This window comes from Salvia miltiorrhiza, chromosome 4, assembly GCF_028751815.1.
Source record: "Salvia miltiorrhiza cultivar Shanhuang (shh) chromosome 4, IMPLAD_Smil_shh, whole genome shotgun sequence".
Classification (NCBI taxonomy): Eukaryota; Viridiplantae; Streptophyta; class Magnoliopsida; order Lamiales; family Lamiaceae; genus Salvia; species Salvia miltiorrhiza.
The window spans coordinates 53409688-53432487 of record NC_080390.1 but is presented as its reverse complement, the minus strand read 5'-3'; the positions used below and the strand labels follow the sequence as shown (position 1 = coordinate 53432487).

Genomic DNA, 22800 nt, shown 5'->3' with positions numbered 1-22800 from the left:
GAGCTATTGGTTTAGTTTGTTCGATTGGATTTGAATTTGATAGGGCAATTTATTATTTTAAATTTTGCAAATTAATGTGCAACCTTGAATCTGTGAATGATGCTTGCATTATTGCATGTTGCATTTGGGATTGAAGTTTTTTATCCGAACATAAATAAATTCCAACGGTAGTATTTTCCTTCATCTTTAAGGATCAAATCAATCAACGCTTGTAAAGGAATCCAACTAAATACCTACCATATCTTTAGGAATCACAAATATGCAAAGCACATAGGTAGGTATTCCAACTCATTGCGATAAAACCACCCCCAACTTAGTTGGTGCGTTTTCCATTATCAATATACCTGTCTGTCTATCTAAGAATTGAAATAAATAACATAAATAATATTTTTCTAGGTATTAAAATTTAAATAAATATATAAATTTTTAAAAATAATGCTAATATGGACCAAATGAGAGCGACGCTCACAGATAGTGCTCATATAAAGTATGCAACATAATATTCCTATACGTGTGGGTTATAGTGAGAATGCTATTTTTCGTGAGAAATGAGAATATAGAATAAGTTGGTATAAATCAATGAATAAGTTGTTTATAATGCATGAATAACGTATTCAAATAATACACTTATTCATATCAATTATTATTCTCACGAAAGATAGCATTTTCATTGAATATTTTCTCTCTCTCTCTCTCTCTCTATATATATATATATATATATATATAATGACCATATAAAAACTAATAACTGGTCGTAGTGAAAAACAAATCCCACACATAAATTACATAATGTTGCTTCTTTGTGTATAAGTTAATGCTTTTTAAACATATATTAATAATTTTGTATCATTATTTTTTATATATTTGCTTTTTTTATATTAATCGTATATCATACAAATATCAACACTTCATATTAAATTTAGTTAACACGATTTTTTTATTTGATCATTTCCCATAAATCCTCAAAGTTATGAAGTATATTCTTCTAAAAAGATTATAAAAAGAAGAAGAAATCTATACAGTTCTAATTGCTAATGGGCCATATTTTAGGCTGGCATATGATACATAAGAGTCCCCTTTAAGCTATATCAACTTTTTCTTTCGTTTTGCTTTTGGGCTTTTAGAACTTTTTTCTTTTGTGTGTAGAAATCTTCCTCTAATTTGTAGGGTTCATAGGCTTTAATCATAAGATAATAACGGCCTAACATCATGAAGAATATGTATTTTATTTCCATTACATATTTGATGGTATTCATCTAATACTTTAATTGAGTTGATTTTAGCCTACCCAACTTGATTAAGATTTGTTGGCACTCTCAAAGCTAAAATTTCCTTCTACTCGTAGGGTTATAAACCTCGTTCATTCATTGAGAAATGTATCACTTTTTTTAAGTATATACCCTCTTGTATATTTCTCTTTTCTTACCCTTTTTTATGAATCTATAATGCGTTTCCATGGAGTAAAATCGAGTATATATTTAATTATTAAAAAGCCCTCATGATGTAGGGTCGAAAATAACTTTTGAAGGAGTGCCAACACATGACAAAAATGGTCCATGCTTGCCAACATCTCATGTGATAGATTTGCCCTTTTTTTTTGTGTGTGAGAGGGCTACTTTTATTATTGTTGTAGGTGATAGATAATATGTGTTACCATAGTATATATAAAGTAAAAACTTTTTGATATATTACACAACCTTTCTAAAAGTCAGAGAGACATAAAAGAGTTACTTTCTCCGTCCCGTCTTATTTAACCTAGTTTGTTTGACACGATTATTTAAGAGAGTAAAATTATAATGTAAAAATGTGTGGGCCTATTTGTTGTAGTAAAAATTAATTATCCAAAAAGAAAATATGCCAAGTTGAATGAAATAATAATAATAGGAAAAAAAAAATAGATCAAATCAAATGGATCTAAATTCGTTTACAAGTCACTACATGGTCCATACCATTGCACTTAGACCTATAGGCTAAGGAAGGGTGATGACTAGGAAATTCAATAGACCTACCTTTACCAAACTCAAATATGTTATTGATAACTCATCACAAAAGGTTGATGGAGTTTAATATTATGCTTTTAATAATACGATTTAAATGGGACCATGACACACCATGATGCTCCATATGATTTTAATCGACTTGAATATTTGATTAACAGGTAGTTAGTAGGATGCATGAGTTATTATGAAGCCACATGCCACAAGTTCCATCCTTTTGCAATGTTGAACTCAAATAAGATTCTTGATAAAATTTCCCATTGTAGTTTGAGTTTGAAGTGTTTATATAACTTATTCAAATTTCAAAATATTAAGATTCTTATAATTTTTTGTAATTGTAAATTTTTTATTGAAAAATGAATGGATAAAAAAAGATAAATTTTTTGCTGCCTTCAGGATTCGAACCCAGGATCTGCATTCATCCACCAAGATGATGCATCCACCGTAGATCTTGATGATCGAATGGCTTAAAATGGTTCTCCGTTCTAATTTTAATTAGTGGTTCTTATTTGAACCTCTCCCTATATATATATATATATATATATATTATCATGTTGAAAAGATGATATTATCCAACATTGAAGAGGAAATGAATAATATTATCACACTCCTACTTTAAGATAAGTATTATCCAACATTGGAGAGGAAATGAATAAAACGGGCTGCTCGAAAAGATATTCCACCCTGCCCGGAGAAAATTTTCAAACATGCGAAAATAGTGAAAAATAGATAAATATATATATATATATATATATATATATATACTTTTTCACTCCTTTTACATCAAAGTAAACGCACCCTAATGATAGATGTATACATATATATATATATATATATATATATATATTAATATGTCTTTTTGAAGGTCTATTAGTATTTAAAAAAATAAAGTACTTCTATTTATGTTAATAATACGCTTTATATAACATAGATAGTTAGAGTTTAAAGTGTAATTTACTCAATAATTTAATATTTTAATTCTTAATTCTAGATAGTGATTTTTTATGTTGGCCAGGTTAGGTTGCATAAACTATTAAAATTTCATTCGATTATGATCACCTTTGTTTTGCTTTTGAGTTGATATATTGTATATTAGTTTTTGTTTTTCTTTATGTCTTTGTTTGATTTGACTCATTTATTAGGTAAATAAAAATAAAAAAGCAATATAATTGAAAAAAAAGATGGCATTGTCTCTGTAAACAGACGAGCTGGCCACCCAAACTCAACAAAACTGCACCAGCTGAAACAGAATCTCCATTTTTAGATAGAGAGAAAAAACTATTGCTTATTCTATTCATATATACATATTGAGAGAGAAAATACGATAACGAATGTTATCCTGTCTGTATATATACACAATTCTTCCGCTTCTGCGATATATATACTAATGGGCGCATGCATATGATATGAGTCGCAAGGAGTGAGAGGGAGAGATGATACGCGTTTCCTTTCATTGAGGTGATTTGTGGCGGATCTTGGAAGTTGGAACCCTAAGAAATCTACCGTTTCTTGATAGGGGGGATTCCAATTAACGGCGTCTTTCGCCTCGGATTCGTTCCACATTTCGCTTCATTTTCTCCGGATGTGATTTCGATTTTCCCGAGTTCCGCGGCTGAAATCGAATTCGATTGCGCTCGTGATATCAAGCGATTGTTTTCATTTCGGGGGAAATAGTATTACAAAAAAGAGGAGTTATCAATTGATTGAATACGGCGTAGTAACAGTCGGGGAATGGATGATAGAGGCGGAGGAGGAGAATCGTTTGTGGCGGTGAGGAGAATGTCGAACGGCCTTGATCGCGGAAGCGCCTGCCATTCCACTTCTGGTATATTCTCTCTCTTGTCTTCTTTCTAATTTTACGCTCAATCAATCTCTCTCTCCATTGTCCACCTACCTTTATTATCTGCCGTCATTCTTCCGATTCGAGTGTGCTTATCCCTGGTTGTGTATGGTTCTGTATGCAAGTGTGCGGTGATTGTGTGGAGATCCCGGATCTGTGAATTGAAAACAATTACGTCAAGTTATGCCTACTTGCTTTGAGATTTTTGGTTAGTTTTCTTGTTTTGGATTAGTTTCCTATTTGCCATTGTCGAATGCATATCGATTTATATACATACGAATTGGTGTAATTTTGATGTTTGATCTATGGAAAGGTTACAGTTTTACGCAATTAAGTTATTAATAAATTGATATGTGCTTTATCTAGAAAAGATCACAATCTTTGTATCGTTTATAGGACCATCTGAAATTTGATATACTATATTCATAATTTACTTAACTTGTAGACTTTTTATAAGAAAAGGAAAGGTTGGAAGAGTGGGGTTTGGTTTGTAGATGTCTGGTGGGATGGTTGGAAAGGGAAGAACAGGATAAAAAGAACAAAAGAGGTGAAAAGTAGAACTTAAAAGATGAAAGAGAAAAGAAGTGTGTATATCTAGATAATTGGTACATTTAGCTCATATACAAACTCACAAATTATTGTAATAGTAATTATTATGTATCTTTAGTAATTTTAGTTTTTTACTAATTACTTTTAATGCAAGTGTGCTATGTATCCATCTTAAACGCTATGTATTCCAACGTGTAATTGCTGATTAACATTATCAGATTCTTTTCTTCTTGTTATTATTATATCACTTTCTCTTTGGAGCAATATTATAGCTCTATATTAGGAAGTTTGAGCTTGGTAGATAATTTGTTTCACTGTCTAATTGTTGTATATCTACTGAAATGGAGTTATTAACTGTGTTCAGTGGATGAGCCTTAACATTGTAATTTTACTGTACAGATTATTCTTCACACAAACTCATTATTTAATTGATCATAGAGTTTATTAACTTTTTTAAGACCTATATTACTAATGGCTAAAAAATGAACTATTTGCTTCATACAGAGATTGCTGATGTCTGGATCCGTTTTTGCTGTTGTGAGTGATTTTTTTTTTTGCTGTAATGAATACAAACTTTTGCAGTACAGTTTCTGCTAAACTACCTCTTTAATTTCCTCTTTTGTAGCTGCATCATTCAGTGTTTCTTGTAGTTTCCACTGGGTCAAACATTGTTGTTTGGTTTAAGAGGGAAAAGGACTGTGCATGGTTGCGGTTTTGGGTCACCTGTACTTCTTACTATTTCCTCGGTAGAAATATGAAAGCATATTAGCATAGGCATGATACCGTGGGACGTAAATATCTTTTGTTGTATTCTTAAAATAGAGTTGCTCTCTTAATCTGTATGAATACTATTCTTTTATCACAGCGGAGGTTGTCACCGGATCAGCTGCATGGCTTGGCAGAGGACTCTCATGTGTTTGTGTCCAGAGAAGAGATAGTGATGCTCGCCCGTCATTTGATTTGACACCAATGCAGGTAATAATGCATAGTTGAATTTTCAAAACTTTTATTTAATCCATGTTGGAATCGCTTTGTGATGTTTTTGCTTGATGTTTTGAGGTGTACCAATTATATGTATGATTAATATAGCATGTTGATTTCTGTTTTGGGTTTATTTTCTCTAAAGAAGAAAAAAATGATCCTCTTTATAGGTTGCTTCTTGTTTCATGCATTAATACCTGATGATTGTACTACACAATTTTTCAGGAAGAGTGCCTAGATAGGCTGCAGAGTCGGTTAGATGTTGTCTATGATGGTTCTATCCCCGAACATCAGGTATATTTCATAAAGCTACTATGTATAAATTTCGGTAACATATATATGAGGTGTCTTATCAGGAGCCTTCTTTTGGTTAAGCTTTACAAGAACTCTAAAATATGCATATCCTTCTCGTAATATTTTCTTTTACTGTATTGATAGGAAGCTTTGTGGGCATTGTGGCGTGCTTCATTTCCTGAAAAGGAACTACAAAGTTTAATTTCCGATCAGTGGAAGGAAATGGGTTGGCAGGGAAAAGATCCATCAACAGATTTTCGGTATAGCTTCGAATATTTCCGCTCCCATTTTTCATCTTTTCAAATCTTAGGTTTTTGAGTTGCATAATTGCTTGGAACTAATATATGGCATATTATGATAGGGGTGGAGGTTTCGTATCACTGGAAAATTTGTTGTATTTTGCGAGGAACTTTCCGGTATGATCACTCACTCACTCATTCCACACTTTATGCATGCATGTGCACCGACTGTCTCAGTATGATAAAGCATGGCTACAAGTGAACATGTAGACAGTTTCATGTCCTTTGTTGGACTAAATTGAACGAACTTGTCGATGTATATGAGTCCATTGGCTCTCTCCAGGGTTTAGTCATATTCATTGCTGATCTAGTCCGAGTTTTTCCTGGATGGGTATCTGAGAAGTTTGTCCTGGAACTTACCAAATGTTCTTCTGTAGAAATCTTTCCAGGATCTTCTTCGCAAGCAGGAAGGTGATCGGGCATTGTGGGAATACCCATTTGCTGTAGCTGGGGTCAACATTACATTCATGCTGATTCAAATGCTTGATCTTGAAGCATGTGAGTTTTTGAATGTGACATTAGCTGAACTCTATACTAACTATTTTAATCAGAATAAGTTAAATAAATCTGTGTTTTATCAAGCATTGAGACTAACTAGTTGTAAATTTCTTTATGTCTTGCTTGCTTCAGAATTTGCTATTGACGGTCTTATCTTACTTCCAATAGATCTTTACAATGATTGAATGAGATCTTTCCATTAACTGTCATAACCCAATAATGAACTGGCATTTTTATATTCACTTGCTCCATAATTGGGTGAGTGCCAGTTGATGCTTGTGAGTCATGTGAAATGAGCAAGTGTTTCGCATGCTTTACAATAATTTCATTGGAATGAAACTATTGTCCATGCAGAGGCACATAACTGATTAATAACTCCTAGTAAACACGGGATGAAAGTATTTGCTGTTATTCTCAGTTCTTGTTTTGCCATTGCCTTTTGCAGATAAGCCAAGAACGCTTGTGGGAGCAACCTTCTTGAAATTCCTCGCAGGTAATGCTTCATTTTGTGTGTGTGGACACATATTTTAGTTTCTTTTTTGAGGGAGTTGTGAGTCATATACAGTCTTTGTTCAATATATTTCTCTTGTTATTGGTGAATTCTTTGATTCTTTTGCTCGACAGAAAATGAATCAGCATTTGACCTTCTGTATTGTATAACATTCAAGCTAATGGACCATCAATGGCTTACCATGCGAGCTTCTTACATGGATTTCAATGTAAGTTTTGACCAACATGTGATCAGAGTTCATTACAAATAGTATGCAAGTTCTTAGGCTGCTCGATGAATCTTCCATCACATCTTTTCATTTCGTCGTATACTCAGGCTGTGATGAAAGCCACTCGTCGTCAACTTGAAAGTGAGCTTCTTCAAGAAGACCTCAGACGCCTAGAAGACTTGCCCTCGTATAAACTTCTTAGTCGTTAGTGTAATAGGTAGTTATCGAGGCTTTGAATGAATGAATAGGAGTGTTTCGATGGTGATTGTTGTCTAACCGGATTCAATCTTCCTCCAATCTGCTACCTTCTTGGTTATCGTGGAAGTACCAAGAAGCCAAGCAGGTTGTCTGTAATACAAAAGCAAGTTAGCTCTAACTTTGCTTTTGAGTAGCAAAATCCAAAGTGTATCACATTTTTCTTTTTCTTTTTTGACTGGAAGGATATGTATTTGTTGATAATGATTAGGAACAGTAATATTGTGGCAGGTATAGATAGTATAGATACAAGTTAAGGTCTATCATCATAGTTATTGTCTGCTGTAAACTGCATGCCTCTCGCTTGAGAATTTAAAGATACGGTTTGAATTTTGTATTTTTTTTAGCTGAAATCAAATTTGTTGTGGAATTTTACAACTGTCGAAACATGCATCTTTGATCCTTGCAGAGCAAAATCTTGAAATTGTGTAATGATAGAAACCTTGAATTTGTTGAATTTAGTTCTGATAATTTTCTTAATAATTTAGTTGCAAGAATGTGGTAATTGGATGCTTCCTGTGCTGAGTTTGGGGAGAGCAGAGCATAATTTAGACTTTTTGTAATTGCTCATGAACAAAATGATGTTTTAGTGCCCCATCAACTTTCCGCCAAAGAAAATTGCGATTTTTGTAATCCAAATTAGAAATTTGCTAAAAAGCTTTGCATTAATTGACAAATAACCCAAGTTAAAAACTAGCTCATAACTATAATAACAGTCATTAGACATTGAAATGTTCCATGCAAGCCAAACAAACTCAAATTCAAAGTACCAAAAGCTCAAGGGAAACAAACTTGCAAATCCAATGTTCTAACAACTCAATTTGAAGTAAAGACTCATGACTCCCTGCAATAATACAGCACGGGTCGAATTCAGGAAATTTACTCGTAGATCCAATGGTGCGCGCTGCTCTTCCATTCTGCAATTCCTTCTGGGAACCAAAGAGCAATCTCCTTCCTCGCACTCTCAACAGCATCACTGCCATGAATAACGTTCCTGCATTTGTGACGGTATATATACATATCATATTTCTGATGCAGGTGATTTTTGACAACTATGTATTTCTCAAATTTGGAAAGGATTTAAAGTACAAACTGTCTGAAACTTGATAACTAAATTAAGTCCAACAAAATAACCATCACAGAAGAAATCCCACCTGCCAATATCAATAGCATAATCGCCACGGATGGTCCCCGGAGCAGACTCAGCAGGGTTGGTGGCTCCGATGATCTTCCTGCCTGTGGCCACAACATTCTTACCTTCCCAAACCATTGCAACAACAGGTCCAGAAACGATGTACTCCACCAGTCCGTTGAAGAAGGGCTTGGCAGATAAATCGGCATAGTGCCTCTCAGCAAAAGCAGTATCCACAGTAATTAGCTTAAGACCTAAATAGGGGGAACCACATGATTGAAATTTGCAAATAAAGACACAAAATTACATAAAGCTGAAACAATTTTATGCATTCAAATTTTCACACTAGCATAGTTCCCTCAACTGATCAGGAAGTGAAAGTACAACCAAAATAAAAATTATGATATTACTTTTGCCTTAAACCACTGTCCTTTTCTCGATTCAGGTAGATGAAATTAAAACGGTAAGGGCATAATTGTTGCTTAAAATCAGCAACAATCACAGTAATCAAATAAGTGGCTAACTAATGAGTTATTATCAAGTTAAACATCGCAACTTTAAAATGGTCGAGAAAGCAAGACAAATACACGAGCAGGCAACACATGAAAATCAATAGCGAAAGGCGGTAGCTTGCACCTAATTCGAACTAAAACACAATCATGAAAGCACTAACAATCGCATCACTGCAATCAACCAAAAATGAGGCTCATAACTCAAGCGGAAAATGTACCTTTCAAAGTGAAACCTTTCTTCTCAAATCTGCCAATGATCTCACCTACCTGAATCCAAACATACATAAAACTTAATATTCTTAAATCTTCTACCAAATCCTTGCAAAAATCCACAGGATCTATTATATTTATTCAATTCCAGCCCATCGAAAGCCAAATCACATATAATTAAATTTCTTTTTTCTATCACCTCAAAAAGAAGTAAGAATTTACAACGATTTCATCAATAATACCTACACCTCATAAAATCAGACCATTATACTCTATGTTTTCACCTAGTAAAACACACACAAACACACAGTGAATTCACCGAGTATAAAATCGAAGATACCACCTAAACAAATTCCAACTTCGAAGTTCAAACCAAGATAACGTTTACTTTGAAAAAAAAAAACGAACCAGATTTCTTTGAACACCATCAGGCTTAATCATAATGAAAGTTTGCTCCATTTTTGCTGAGGCGGCGAAGTATAGCAAGTTGTGAGGTTTGAGCACAGTGAAGTTGATAGAGGCTATATATACAAACACACGCAGTAAAAGAACATCCACAAACCCTAATCAACCAATTTATTGCTTTCAGATTTTTACTTTTTTCTTTTTGTTTCCTCTTCTCCTTTACCAAACTATTTTTACTGCGTAGAGTCGTAGACTTACACGTGTTTTTCGCGTTCTTTGTCTTTTTTCCACTTCTTTAGAGGCGAATTGCAATTCGGACCCTATTCTTTCGGTAATTAGTTTTTAACCCTCTACTCTAAATACACTGTTTCGATAAAAAAAAATCGAGTATAAGTTAGTTCATTGTTTACTACTCCATGTAAATTTAAATTTTAAGATATTTCATAGTTTTTGATAATTTTTATTATTTAAATTAATTTTACTTTATTTGTATCATATTAAAATGGTGGAATTGGTGAAGTCCTGATAATAAATTAAGATAAAATTATCCATTCATATATTTTATCAATCATGAAAATTCAATGATTCTTAATAATGTGTATTTTTATAGAATAAGGATTCTATTTTATTAAAAAGAAATAATGTGTCTATTTTATTGAATGCTACTTGTATGTATCTCTTAATAATCCAGTTTAGCATATCATGTTGATGATTTTTCAGAAGTAAAATAAATAAAAAAGATATTAACAAAATACATTTGAGATAGAAAAATAATAGAGATAGAGATTCATATAGCTTTCCTAGAGTCATCAATGCATCCAATTCTAGCATGTAATTAAAATAAATAAAAGAGACATTAACAAAAGAGTGAAAATTTAAAATGACATTTGAGATTGAAAAATACTAGACATAGAGATTCACATAGCCCTTCTAGAGTCATCAATGCATCCAATTATGGCTTGTAGTTAAATATTGTATATTTTGTTAGACCATCTTCAACGTAGTCTAATATAGACTACTTCCTTCCTACATGAAAAAATGTCCTAAGGAAATGTCCTAATATAGAGTACTTCCTTCGTACATGAGAAAATCGAAAGGCTGTTTATTTTTTAAAAAAATTTAAAAGTTATGGGAAAAATCAGAATTTATTAAAAGTTCGTGTATTTTATGGCAAATATTCCTTAAGAAAATTTGCGCTGTTTATTTAACCAATGGAGAAAAAGGCCCACAAATTAAGAAAAGAATTGGAAAAAAATTAATTAAGTTAATGAGTGGGGAAATGAGCTCATAAATTATTACTAAAAATATATTAAGACATATTTTTGTGAACGATCAAAATAGCAAATTATGACATCTTTTTATGAACAAATTGAGTATTTTTTTTTCTTTCAAAAAACGACATGCAGTCTATTGAGTTGTGTAGATTAGAATAAGCATATAGTCTTGTCACGCTTGAGCGTTAAATCTCAAAACATAAACCATGAAACAAAGGCCGGACCACCAATTCACTAGGAACAAACACACAGTATTAAAATTATGTAACACAAATAGCTATATATATATTTTTAATGACAACAAATTAAATATCCTCAGCTAGTATAGTTTCTTTTCTTTTTGTTTAAATTTGGGGAAGAAAATGGTGGATATGAAGATAGCTTCACTACTTGAATGCTGTTTAAAAAAGCTTGGCTAATGACTATGGTATCGCAAAAAGTAGAAAAAGAAAAGAAAGTATTTATACGAATTCTCTAATAAAATTAAGAATGGCCATAGCCCTCCGTTTGTCAATGATATCAATGTTGTGGAATCCGACGTCGTCGAAACGCGCCTCTACCTGCACCCCTCGCTCCACCAGCATCTGCACGAACTCCTGCTGCCGGTCCACCAACGGATCGCCGCCGAATCCGATCACCAAGCATTTCCCCAAACTCTTCACCTTCTCCTTCATCGCCGCGTCCACCAGCGGGTTGCAGAACCGGTGGTCCCGGTCCGTTCCCACCGGCAGCGCCAGCTCCCACAGCAGGTCGATTACCGGCAGCGGGAAGTACGGATCCGTCGCCAGCTTCAGCTCGCTCTTCGTCCGCTTCTTCCCTCCGATGAACGGCTGGTTCAGGATCGTCCCGGCGATCTTCAGCGGCTGCGGCTTCATCTCCGGCAGCCGCAGCGCCGTGTTGTACGCGATGTTCGCGCCGCAGCTCGCGCCGTAGAGGTAGCATCTACCGGAGTTAAAATCAACTGTTAATTATATCATTCAATTTAGGTTTTCGGAAATGAAAGTGGTGAAATTGGAAATCCAGAAATTAGACCTATTGAGATCGCCGTAGTCTCTAATCCAGGGATCGCCGTCGCGGTCGGTGGCCTGGTTCTGGACCCAGGCGACGGCGTCCATGGCGTCCTCGTACTGCGCGGGGAGGCGGTGCTCGGGGGCGAGGCGGAAGTCGACGGCGATGAATATGGAAGGGATCTCGGTGGAGGCGCGGTTGCTGCTCTCGTGGATGAGGCTCTCGGCGACGCTCATCTGGATCCAGCCGCCGGGGTGGAAGTAGAGAATGACGGGGAGGCGCGTGGCGGAGGGGATCTTCGACGGCCGGTAGAGCCGCATCCACGTCTTCTTGTCGGCGTTGAGGGTGACGTCCTTGCTCAACACGGCTTGGCTGGAGTCGCTGTTGGCGGGGGAGGTCGGGAGCTTCATGTACCTGGTCAGACTCCCGTCTTGATTCAGAGACACGTTGAGGTGATCGTAGGGGTCGAATTTTGACATTATTTTTCTGCTTTTTTTTTTTTTTTCTTTTTTCTTTTTCGATGAACAACTATGGAGGAGTTGTTTGTTTAAATCCTTTGTGAATAATTTCTCTTAGCGTTTACCTCAAAACTAGGGAATTTATTGGAGGACTCAAGGTTGTCCATAAACTTCGTTGCTTTTGAAGCCTACTTTCAATTACCATTTTGGGTAAAAAAAATGTACTACATTGTTTTGAACTCAGTGTTAGAGACATCAGTCAGTTCAATTTTAAACTAATTCGAGCATCTTTTCTGTGTTGGAATTATTTTCTTAGTTAATTTGCAAAGTTATAAGGAAGTATATAAATTAGTATTTTATTAGTTAATTTGTAAAGTTATAAAGAAGGATGATATATACTATCTTAGAATATGAAGGATAATTGATAAGAGCATCCGCAATGGGCTTACTTCATAGCCTACTTGATTGTGGTTGTGTTATTGAGTAGGTAGTGCTGCATTGGGTTACTTGATAGCTTACTTGATAACATTAGTTTTGATTTTTATGTTTTTCATTTAAATTTAATTGCATAATTTAAATAACATATTTTTCTAATAGTTAAATACGCCATTAAACATAAAATTTAAAAATTGCTAAAACATAAAAAAAAATTACATAAAAATTAACAACACCTAAAACATCATATTACCCCATCATTAAAAAAAAATTACATAAAAATCCTAGTCTAGACCACGACGCCTGAGCACGTCGGCGACCATGGACGCGTGCAATGCCCTTTCTGCGTCCATCATGTGTGTCGTATCCGCGTTCAGGAGCTGCATATCGAGCTCCCTCTCCTTGATATCGTTCCTCCGCTGGTACTGGGCGGTGAATGCCCTCATCTGCTGGTCGGACCTGTCCAACCTCTCCACTATTTCCGGTGGAGGCTCCGAGCTCGTATGCGACATGATGCCTTCCCTTTCCCCTTTGCCGCCTTCGCCGCCTTGTTGCCAATGGGCCGGGAAGAGAAGATCTCCTCGCCCGACGCCGAGGTGGTGAAGCCGCCCTCTTCCGTAGTCTTTGTCCTCTTGGAGGCATGCACGTCTCCAACAAGGTACATCGACTTGAACTTGGGATTGTTCCGGAGAACTCTCCACGCGTTCCAATAGTTGAATGCAGCCTTTTGTGGGCTTCGAGCCTTGAAGAGGGTTTGGGCCTTGTCACGAATCATATCGTCAGAATGACCGGAAGGCCAATTGTTGCTCGTCTCCACCCAAATAGATTCCCAGAGATGCACATCCGCGCTCACTCGGGCCCAGTGGCCTTGAAGTTGCCGGATCTTAAGGTCGACGCCGATGATGGGGTTCACACGTGCGCGGATCTGGCCCCAATACGCCTCCCCCTTCTGATCCGTCCCACGGATGGCGTCGTTGGTCTCCTCCGCCCAAACTTGGACGATGAGATCCGTATGCTCGGGAAGGTAAGTATGACGGATCCTTACTTCCTTGTCGTGCTTGAGTTTGGTGGCCATTTCCTTCCTCCGGCTGCCCTTCTTTAGTTGGGAGGCACTCTGCCCTGCACTGACCGGTTCCTCCTCGGGTGGGGTCTCCTCCAAGTTGATTCCTCCCATATCGGGGTGATAATCGGAGGAGAGATCGGGGCACCAATTAGGATCATAGAAAGGATCCATGAAGGAAGAAAATTCTTGAAGAGAAATGGAGGAGAAGAAAATTGGAGAAGAAGAATGGAGGAGATGGGGTTTTTTAAAGAGGAGAAGAAGGAAAAAAAATGGAAACGGTCGGTCAAAGCAAGCATATCGAGGAAAAACAGTCAAAATTCGAATTTAAATTCGAATTTCTCTATTTTTTTTAATTAGGGCGCGTGCATTGCACGCGCCTTCCCTCTCCCCCCCTTCGAGCATACTCGAAGACTCGAGTATTGCTCGAGTACCGCCCCCCCGCAACGCACATACTCGAAGGCAACGCCTTACTCGAGTAGGCACTCGAGTAAGGCGTTGCCGATGCTCTAATGATGATATATATAACAAGTGAAAAATGTCAGATTCGACTTCTAAATATGAGCAAAGATAAATGTATACTCTAGTATCTTCAAAACTTTGATATAAAATATTCAATTCTGAGTTTTTCTACACCATACTTAGGGCTGAGCATCGGTTCATAACCGAACCGAACCGACCCATTTTTGCAAAACCGAAACCGAACCGACCTTATCAGAGGATGGACCGAACCGAACCGCTCAAAGTTCGAAAACCGACCAAAACCGATCGGTTTCGGTCGGTAACCGAACCGAACCGTTCTTTTATATTTCTTTTGAAAAAAACTGCAAAATCTCACCAAATCCACTAAAAATTGTTCTGTATTTTCGAAAATAGCAGTAAAAAATCACTAAAATGGGATGAGGTGGTCGCCACCATCAGGAGGAGGGGAGAACCGGAGGAGAAGGGTGTGTCGCGCAGGCGATGCTGCTGCTGGTGTTGCCGCTGCATCGCGCAGACTGTGCTGCTGCTGCTGCGTCGCCGAGCGCCGGCCTGCTGCTGCTGCGTCGCGCGGGCTGTGCTGCTGCTGCTGCGTCGCTGAGCGCCGGCCGCTGCTGCTGCGTCGCGCGGACTGGGCTGCTGCTGCTGCGTCGCTGAGCGGGCTGTGCTGCTGCGTCAACGAGTGCCGGCCTGCTGCTGCTGCTGCCGTGCACGAAGAATGGAAGCGACGGCTGCCGGCTGGGACCTGGGTGCTCGGCTGGGAGGTAGGGAGGGAGGAAAGTTTCGAAATGGAGAAGGGAGAGGCTGCGCATGTTTCGAAATTGGGGGGGGGGGATTTGATACTAGGGTTTAGTAACTAAGTCTAAATGTAATATAAAAATATAGAATAAATTATATATTTAATGTATCGGTTCGGTTCGGTTCATAACCGAACCAAAATCCCAAAACCGAAACCGAACCGATACATGATCGGTTTTTTAGTCTAAAAACCGAACCGAAAACCGAACCAGAAATTCCAAAACCGAACCGAACCAAAAATGGTCGGTTCGGTCGGTTTTCTCGGTCCGGTTCGGTTTATGCTCAGCCCTAACCATACTAACTCCCAATATCATCTCCCCATCGACTTTTCGTCGTTTTCTCAAGCATCCAACACCTTCAACGCTCAAGGTCTTGAGGGTATCAACTTGAACGAAACTCAATTCATTCAAGACAATGAAGTCGCCAAAATTCCTTTCCTTCCAAAGACAAAGAGGCTACGCGTCAGCTACACCTCAATGGAGATCGAGCTTATTTGTTCACTATGGGCCAAGGCAACCCTCAACGTGCTCAAAGGTGCCGACCAAAAGGAATTTATCTATCGGGGAGAAATCACAAGTGCTTCAAGGAAGGTCGTCCTTCTGGCACTATTGCGCTCGACAATAAACTAATCAAGTCGCACTTCCAACGTGTCCAAAATGAAGTAAAGGCTTGGGAGGCCACCTTTGAGAAATGCCGACCTAATTGGAGGAACGACATGAGCGATGATCAAATCACCCAAAAAATATATCAAACCAACACCGATGCTCCTTTCAAATACTTCGGGGCTTGGCGTATTTTCCGCGAATCTCAACGATTCGCCTTTATCAGCGACGACGTCTAGTCATTGAAGTGCTTGAAGATTTCTGTCGGGAGAGAGGGGTGGGTGGGAATTTGGTACACGACGATCGTACGCCCTACTGTTCGAGTATCACAACTAGGTCATAGGTTAAAAGGCAGCAAAACGCAATAAAGGAAAAGGCAAAAAAATAGTCATCGTTGGCGCCGACCAAAGAAGGAAAATATGAATAGAGTCACAACGGAGCTCCAAGATTTGAATAAGACGCAACGCGAACTCGCCTACGCTCAAATAATTGTCCTTGACAAATCAAAAATGAGACCGGAAGAAGTAGCCATGCACAAGGCAATTTAATGATTGCGGTAATCGCCAAATGTTGAGAATGGAATTTATAATTTTTTTATTTATTGTAATTCTAACTTTTTTTAATTATTACAATTTTAATAATTATAATTGCTCGAAATTAATTTTAATAAAATATTTCATCTTAAAATTTAATATTTATTTTGAAAAAAAATGAAAATAAATTTTGTAGAGCCCAGTTATAAAAGCCACCTAAGGGGCTCTCGGAGATGCCTTACTCTTTTATTGAAAATCATACCGTCTCTACTTCTTTCCTTTTGTGTTATTATACTTTGTTTTATCGAGTTGTAATAGTCAAACAAGTGTGTCACATTTGCAACATATAATTGTGATCGAACACCAGATTTTCCACACTTCATTTTTTCTTTTCCAAACCTCACGTGAAACATCATTCTCAGTACAAACATCAATTTTCTTACTTTCGCATGTACACCAGATTTTTCCACACTTCCTTTTTTCTTTATCCAAATCTCAAACGAAACATCATTAATTTTCATAATAAACATCAATTTCTTTTGTGGTTTCTTGTTTTCTCCCATTTCTATTGCTTCTGTCATAGACGAGTACTCTTTTTCCTTATACGGTATTTATTCCATTGAATTTTCGTCGATAAGATTTTGATGAGGCTCGACTCTGTGCTTTCAACGGGTTCTCTAGGTTTTCGTTTCTTTTCTTTTTAATGAAATTCCTATTTCATCATCATCAATTTCTTATTTCATTTGATAAAGTCAATTCCAGTCCATAAAAACATAAAGCTGTAGAAAATATGACATACAATAATAATGTGCGGGACTGTAACATTAACAATGAGTCAGTGATTAAAGACTTTAATACTAACTAATATCAACGAAGTTTTTAATTAGTCACTCTTCAGCAAGAATTGATAGATTTTGTTGGACCAGCCTCTCAAGAACCTCAAGTTTTACTCCGTTTTTAGACAATCACTCACACAACCAAATCATTCAGAAAGAAAATTATTTCATGGATCTAAACATAAATAAAGTGAAGAATATACGCGAACCAAATTCTTAATGTTCGAACTCTCAAAACACCCTTGTTAATTTGTGTGATATGTGTTCAATATTATATGTTACCGTCACTAAAAATCTTTTAATCCAACCAATCATATCATGAAGGCGGCTGGGATGGTAAACGATATTTTAATTCTAAAATCTCCCTTGGCATTAAAGGATTAATTAGTGAATATTTTTATACCACAGTCAAGTATTCTACAATGAATATTTGAGAATATTTGCAAGTCGCAAGAAGATGTGGCTGAAGCAATGATATATAATTGCACCAATCAGTTTCGGAATTAGCTCAGAAATTCTACAAATACTATAAAATATACGTACACCTGGATGTTGAAAATAGGATGTGATAATGATAAAATACTTAGAGTGAAAATCACGCCAGAGTGTAATTTATTTAGCAGCAGGTTCAATTTGTCAACTTTAATCATGAATTAACTTATCTTTAGCTTGATATTAGTTTTGACAAATTAAATACAATACTAATTTGTTTGAATTCAAATTAATTAATAAATCTAATTACGTGCCAATGAGGCCTTATAACTCAGGCAAAGCTGAGGCATCCAAAAACTCTCCTTTGTGAGAGGTCTTGGGTTCAATCTCGCATGCATCGATGTAGTGTTCTCACCTTTGTGTGGGTAATGATCTTATTTTCTCACTTTTATGTGTAGTTTTCTCACCTTTATGTGGGTAATGGTCTCATGTCTGCGTGCGAGTTGCTTATTTGATTATATTTAGATACATCTTGTAATTATAAGTATATATATATATATATATATATATATAAAAACTTTTAATTATGTGAGTGATACGTGACTGTAAAAATACTAATCAAAGTTTGAATTCAAATGAATAAATCGAGATATATTATATGAATATGATTTATATTCAAATATAAATTCATATTTAATTATATTTTCCTGCTCTCAATGTTTTTTTAATATATTTTCTTGTTTTTGGTCTTACGTGAGTGTGGAAGAAAGCGCGCGCCGTATCATTTTCGTCCCCGTGAATGCATGACTTCCCAAGTCACACTCGAAGAAGATGGAACCAACACTACTTAATTTCCAAATTTGACCAAATGCGTCACAAGAAGATTTATCCAATTTATTTGATATCATTCACACAACTCATATATGATGTAATCATCAAATAATATTATAATCAACTAAACCTTGACGGGAATAGCTTTGAGAGGAACTTTCTTCTGCAGCGCTAACCCAAACACATCTTGTCTTTGGAGTTGTTTGGATTCCGCCCCTTTTTCAAGCTCCCAGTCGAAGTTATGACACAGGGTCCCCACCATGCAGTGCAGCATGCGGCTAGCCAGCGGAATCCCGGGGCAACTCCTCCGCCCCGACCCGAACGGAATCAGCTCGAAATGCTGCCCCTCAAAATTTATGTCGCTTTCCAAAAATCTCTCCGGCTCAAAGCTATCCGGATTCTTCCATATGCTGGGATCTCTCGTGATCGCCCAAACGTTGACGAATACTTTTGTATCTTTGGGGATTATGTATTCATTCACTCGCGCTTCCTCCTCCGCCACGTGGGGGGCTAAGAGAGGCGCCGCCGGGTGAAGCCGGAACACTTCGTTCACGGTGGCTCGCAGGTACGGGAGCCTCGCGATGTCGGATTCCTCCACGATGCTTTTCTCTCCGACCACGCTCTTCATCTCTGCTTTCAGCTTCTCCAATTTGTCGGGGTGGAGTAGTAATTCCACCATTCCCCACTCCGCCGTGGCTGCGCTGGTGTCCGATCCTGCGATGATTATGTCCTAACGCATATATAGATATGATTAATTGAAAAGGAGTATAATTAATTAAAAACATGGAGTATATAGATAGATATGCTCACCACAAAGAAATGCTTGATTTCTTTAATGCTCAAATCATACTCATTTCCTTGGGAGAGGTCTAGGAGGGTGTCGAGAAAATCCTTCTTTTTTCGGTAATCGGAGGAGTCTCGTGCTTGCAATCGCTGGTCGATGAGGTTCTGCACCAACTCCAGCAGGCTCCCGAGGTGATGAGTGAGCTTTCGTCTGAGTCCCTGCGGATCCAAAGGTGCAAAGATGGGGAAGAAATCTGCGACGTTGGGAACGCCCATGTTGGTGGTGATGGCGTTAACATGCTCCCTGAATTTCCGATTAGCTCCGGCGTCCGAGGCGCCGTATTCGGTGAGCTCGATCGAGAAGAGCGTGGCGAACATGAGGTTGGACATGGTGGTGAAGGTGGCCTCTCCGACGTTCATGGCGCGGCCCTCGCGGCTGCAGCCGGCGGCGTAGTCGGTGAGCTTCCGCAGCCGCTCCCGCCGGATGTCTTGGGTGCCTTGGAGAGCGGGGTTGGAGAAGAGCTTCTCTCTGGCGATGCGGCGGATTCTTTTCCATATGTTGGAGGTGGCCGGCAGCATGAGCACGGAGACCTCGCCGTGGCCGTGGATGCACACGGCGTTGGGAGTGAAGGGCCGGCATAGAGCGACGCCTTGCTTGATGAGGACTTCCCTCGCCATCTCCGGCGACGAGGCCACCACGGCGAGTTGATTCCCGAGCTTGAGGGACATCAAGGGGCCGTATGTCTTAGCGAGGTGGGCGAGGGACTTGTGCGGGTTTGGGCCGAGCTGGTGCATGTTGCCGATGATGGGCAGACGAGGCGGCCCCGGGGGGAGCGAGCCTCCTCCTCCCCGCCGCCGCCGGGAGTCCGACCACCTTGAGTAGACGAGCCATGCCGCTAGAAAGGCTAGGGATGCAACTATTAAAACTTGCATTTTTCGTTTGTTTTGTTTCTAGTTTTTCATGCATGCTCCCTCATTTATAGAAGTTTAGTGTTCTTTTTTTTAATAGATCAATAAATAAATAAATAAAATAAAGACCGCACTACAGTGAACTCGAATCCAAAATCTCAAGCTTTGATTATTTAAGTCAGTGCCGGGTAGTCTAGGGTCATCACTTGACTTCAAAATAATACTCCAATTAGCTCATTTTTACATCCTAAGCAGTACTATCGTGCTAGAATAAAATACAGTATAGTATTATTCTTCAACTATCAAGTAGAAACAATTTATATTTATTGCAATAAAATACTAAATATATTATGTTACTTGGAAAAAATATTCTATTTTTTTTAAAAAAAATATTCAATATTTTAAACATATGTCTAAATTAGAAAGCTCGTTTGGATATTCTAACGATTAAACTCGACGCTTAACTCATTAGTAAATGAGCCAAACTTAAGCACGATGATATTCGATTCGGGTTAGCTCTACTGCGCCTTTAATATTATCTAAATTTTATTGTACCGATTTGTAATTAACAAAAAGATTACATGAGGTGAAAATCGTTGGGTTGTTAGCAAAATCAAAACTAGCAAATAAACTAGTACAAATATGTCACACGTAAACCAATATGCAAGCCCCAAGATGAAATATCCAAAGTTAAAATCCAACAACTAATCTTGAATAATGTAGTCATAGTTACCAAAATTAAATACTAATTAAGTCAACTTATTCACTTTAAAAATTAATATTAAAATAAATATGAGATAAAATTGTATAAATGTCGTTTTCTTTGAGAAGAAACTATCTACATATGTAAGTATCGTGAGTTTACTGGAATTGGTCTAAAATATATACATATACAGATATACTTTTATTCGCAGTTTGAAGGTTGACGATGAATAAGAGAAATTTGTTAATATTTTATTTAAACGGTCTTAAAAGTAGGCATTTTTAAAGAGAAGTTGAAGGTTATCTTCAGGGAAGCAAAACTAGCATATTTTATATTATCAAATTATTCTTAATTGTGTAAGCTTACTAGACCCTCACACTATCCAAAAAGAAATAGAAAAACTACATCGCACCCAAGACTTTTCACAAAAGAGAATTTTTGAATACCTCAATTTTACCACTTGAGTTAGGCTTTATAAAAATATATTAATTTATTAGATATTACATTAAATGTATTTGATATAATAGAATATTACTCCCTCCGTCCACGTGGAGGAAACATGTGTTTTAAGAAAAAGTGTATTGTTTATTAGTTGACTGGAGAAAGGGACCCATAAAGTGTATTTGTTTATTAGTTGAGTGGAGAAAAGTGTATTGTTTATTGGGACCCACCAATTAAAAAATATATAAATAGTTACTAAAAATTCACCGCCCCAAAATTCAGTTTGTTTTGTACTCCCAGAAAGAACACAGTGTATGTAGAAAAATGATGTATGTCCAAATTTGGTTGTTGAAAGTGTACGTCTCATTAAAAGGCTAGTATTAGACTGTCATTAAATAAGTTATAAGTCAATACAATTTTCTAAAACTGGACTTTTCCTTAATTTAATTATAGTTAAAATACATATGGTTGAAAGTTCAAACAACAATTTTAGTTTGAATAGACACTTGTACGTATGCTTTTCTATATTAATTTTGGACCTATTTTGAAAGATAAGACTTTAAAAATATTCATCCTTCACAAAATATATAAATTATATTTATTTAGAATTTTTTTATTCTTATATCGAGCACTAATACTCGACTCGCAATTGACAAAAATCGAGTGGTAGTACAATTTCTAAGAATGCTCGACTACAATGATTGAGCATGTCGAGATTAATGTATTTACCACTAATGTTTGACTCGCAGAGGTCGAACATATTGAGCATTAATGTATTTATCACAAATACAATAATGCTCGATATACTCGACTCGTAGTGGTCAAGCATGTTGATCAAAGTTCTCGATTTCAATAAAATTTGCGATTTAAATAGGGGAAATTTTGTCCCTTTAAGCTTAAAATTGGTAGTTTTTTTCTTTTATAGTAGGTATTTTTTATTTTTTATCTTTAAAAATGGGTAAAAGCAAAAAACATTAGCCCTATTAATTTATTAACATAGTTATTTTAGCTAGAAAGAAACATACTGGGGATGAATCCACCAATTTGCGATTAACATAGTTATTTTAGTCACGTTTGGATCGACGAAGTACATTAACAACTAGAAACCACGAGCTACGTTGGATCCATCCAAAGATCACCGGTGGAAGTGTTGATGGAAAAGCATCCAAAGCTCAAGTTAGTAATTGATCAATTAACGAAAATAAATAACGTAAGAAAATAGTGAGCAATAGTAAAGAAATAATAATAAATGGTTTCTTCGGGAGATTGGGATGTCCAGAATTAGAACTACTGAGTATTGTGAAAGGAGGGGTGACGAACGTCCGGGCTAGAGGGCTAGTCGGGCAATCAAAAAGTATTACGAGCGTAGAAGCGGTACGGGAATACGGGGAATGGAAGAGTGGGAGATCGTGTGCGAGTGCAAGAGTGAATATGAGCGATCGTGTTTGTCCAACTTCATTAATGAATTAGTATATATATGTGACGTACCTACAGGAAGGCAACTAGGGTAGGATTTTGTTGAAACC

The 22800-nt window shown here is 37.2% G+C and overlaps 4 protein-coding genes and 1 long non-coding RNA gene across 6 annotated transcripts; 2 read left to right on the top strand and 3 right to left on the bottom strand.

The window, feature by feature from the left end:
• Nucleotides 1–3078: 3078 nt before the first annotated feature.
• LOC131020587 (uncharacterized) lies at nt 3079–7769 on the top strand. Of its 2 annotated transcripts, XM_057949502.1 has the most exons (10): nt 3758–3822; nt 3963–4045; nt 5252–5361; nt 5593–5661; nt 5806–5921; nt 6023–6077; nt 6338–6458; nt 6904–6951; nt 7083–7177; nt 7285–7769. In XM_057949502.1, exons 2-10 carry the CDS (start codon nt 4021–4023, stop codon nt 7384–7386), a joined length of 741 nt encoding a protein of 246 aa, XP_057805485.1. In that variant the 5' UTR covers nt 3758–3822; nt 3963–4020; the 3' UTR covers nt 7387–7769. The 2 variants fall into 2 exon arrangements, with proteins under 2 accessions (XP_057805484.1, XP_057805485.1); XM_057949501.1 differs by lacking the exon at nt 3963–4045 and having other exon boundaries at nt 3079–3822.
• A 349-nt stretch (nt 7770–8118) lies between these two features.
• LOC131020588 (nucleoside diphosphate kinase 1-like) lies at nt 8119–9949 on the bottom strand. The gene is made up of 4 exons (XM_057949503.1): nt 9695–9949; nt 9295–9343; nt 8587–8818; nt 8119–8426 (listed from the first exon to the last, which is right to left on the bottom strand). Exons 1-4 carry the CDS (start codon nt 9743–9745, stop codon nt 8312–8314), a joined length of 447 nt encoding a protein of 148 aa, XP_057805486.1. The 5' UTR covers nt 9746–9949; the 3' UTR covers nt 8119–8311.
• Nucleotides 9950–11219: 1270 nt separating this feature from the next.
• Nucleotides 11220–12452, bottom strand: LOC131020585 (probable carboxylesterase 9). The gene is made up of 2 exons (XM_057949500.1): nt 11998–12452; nt 11220–11907 (listed from the first exon to the last, which is right to left on the bottom strand). Exons 1-2 carry the CDS (start codon nt 12450–12452, stop codon nt 11427–11429), a joined length of 936 nt encoding a protein of 311 aa, XP_057805483.1. The 3' UTR covers nt 11220–11426.
• On the top strand, nt 11457–12710 carry LOC131020586 (uncharacterized). Its single transcript, XR_009100723.1, has 2 exons — nt 11457–11900; nt 11989–12710. It is a non-coding gene; the product is annotated as an uncharacterized LOC131020586 (long non-coding RNA).
• A 5770-nt stretch (nt 12711–18480) lies between these two features.
• Nucleotides 18481–20217, bottom strand: LOC131020584 (11-hydroxysugiol 20-monooxygenase). The gene is made up of 2 exons (XM_057949499.1): nt 19249–20217; nt 18481–19168 (listed from the first exon to the last, which is right to left on the bottom strand). The coding sequence occupies exons 1-2, from the start codon at nt 20152–20154 to the stop codon at nt 18563–18565; spliced, it is 1512 nt and encodes a 503-aa protein (XP_057805482.1). The 5' UTR covers nt 20155–20217; the 3' UTR covers nt 18481–18562.
• Between the last annotated feature and the right edge of the window lie 2583 nt (nt 20218–22800).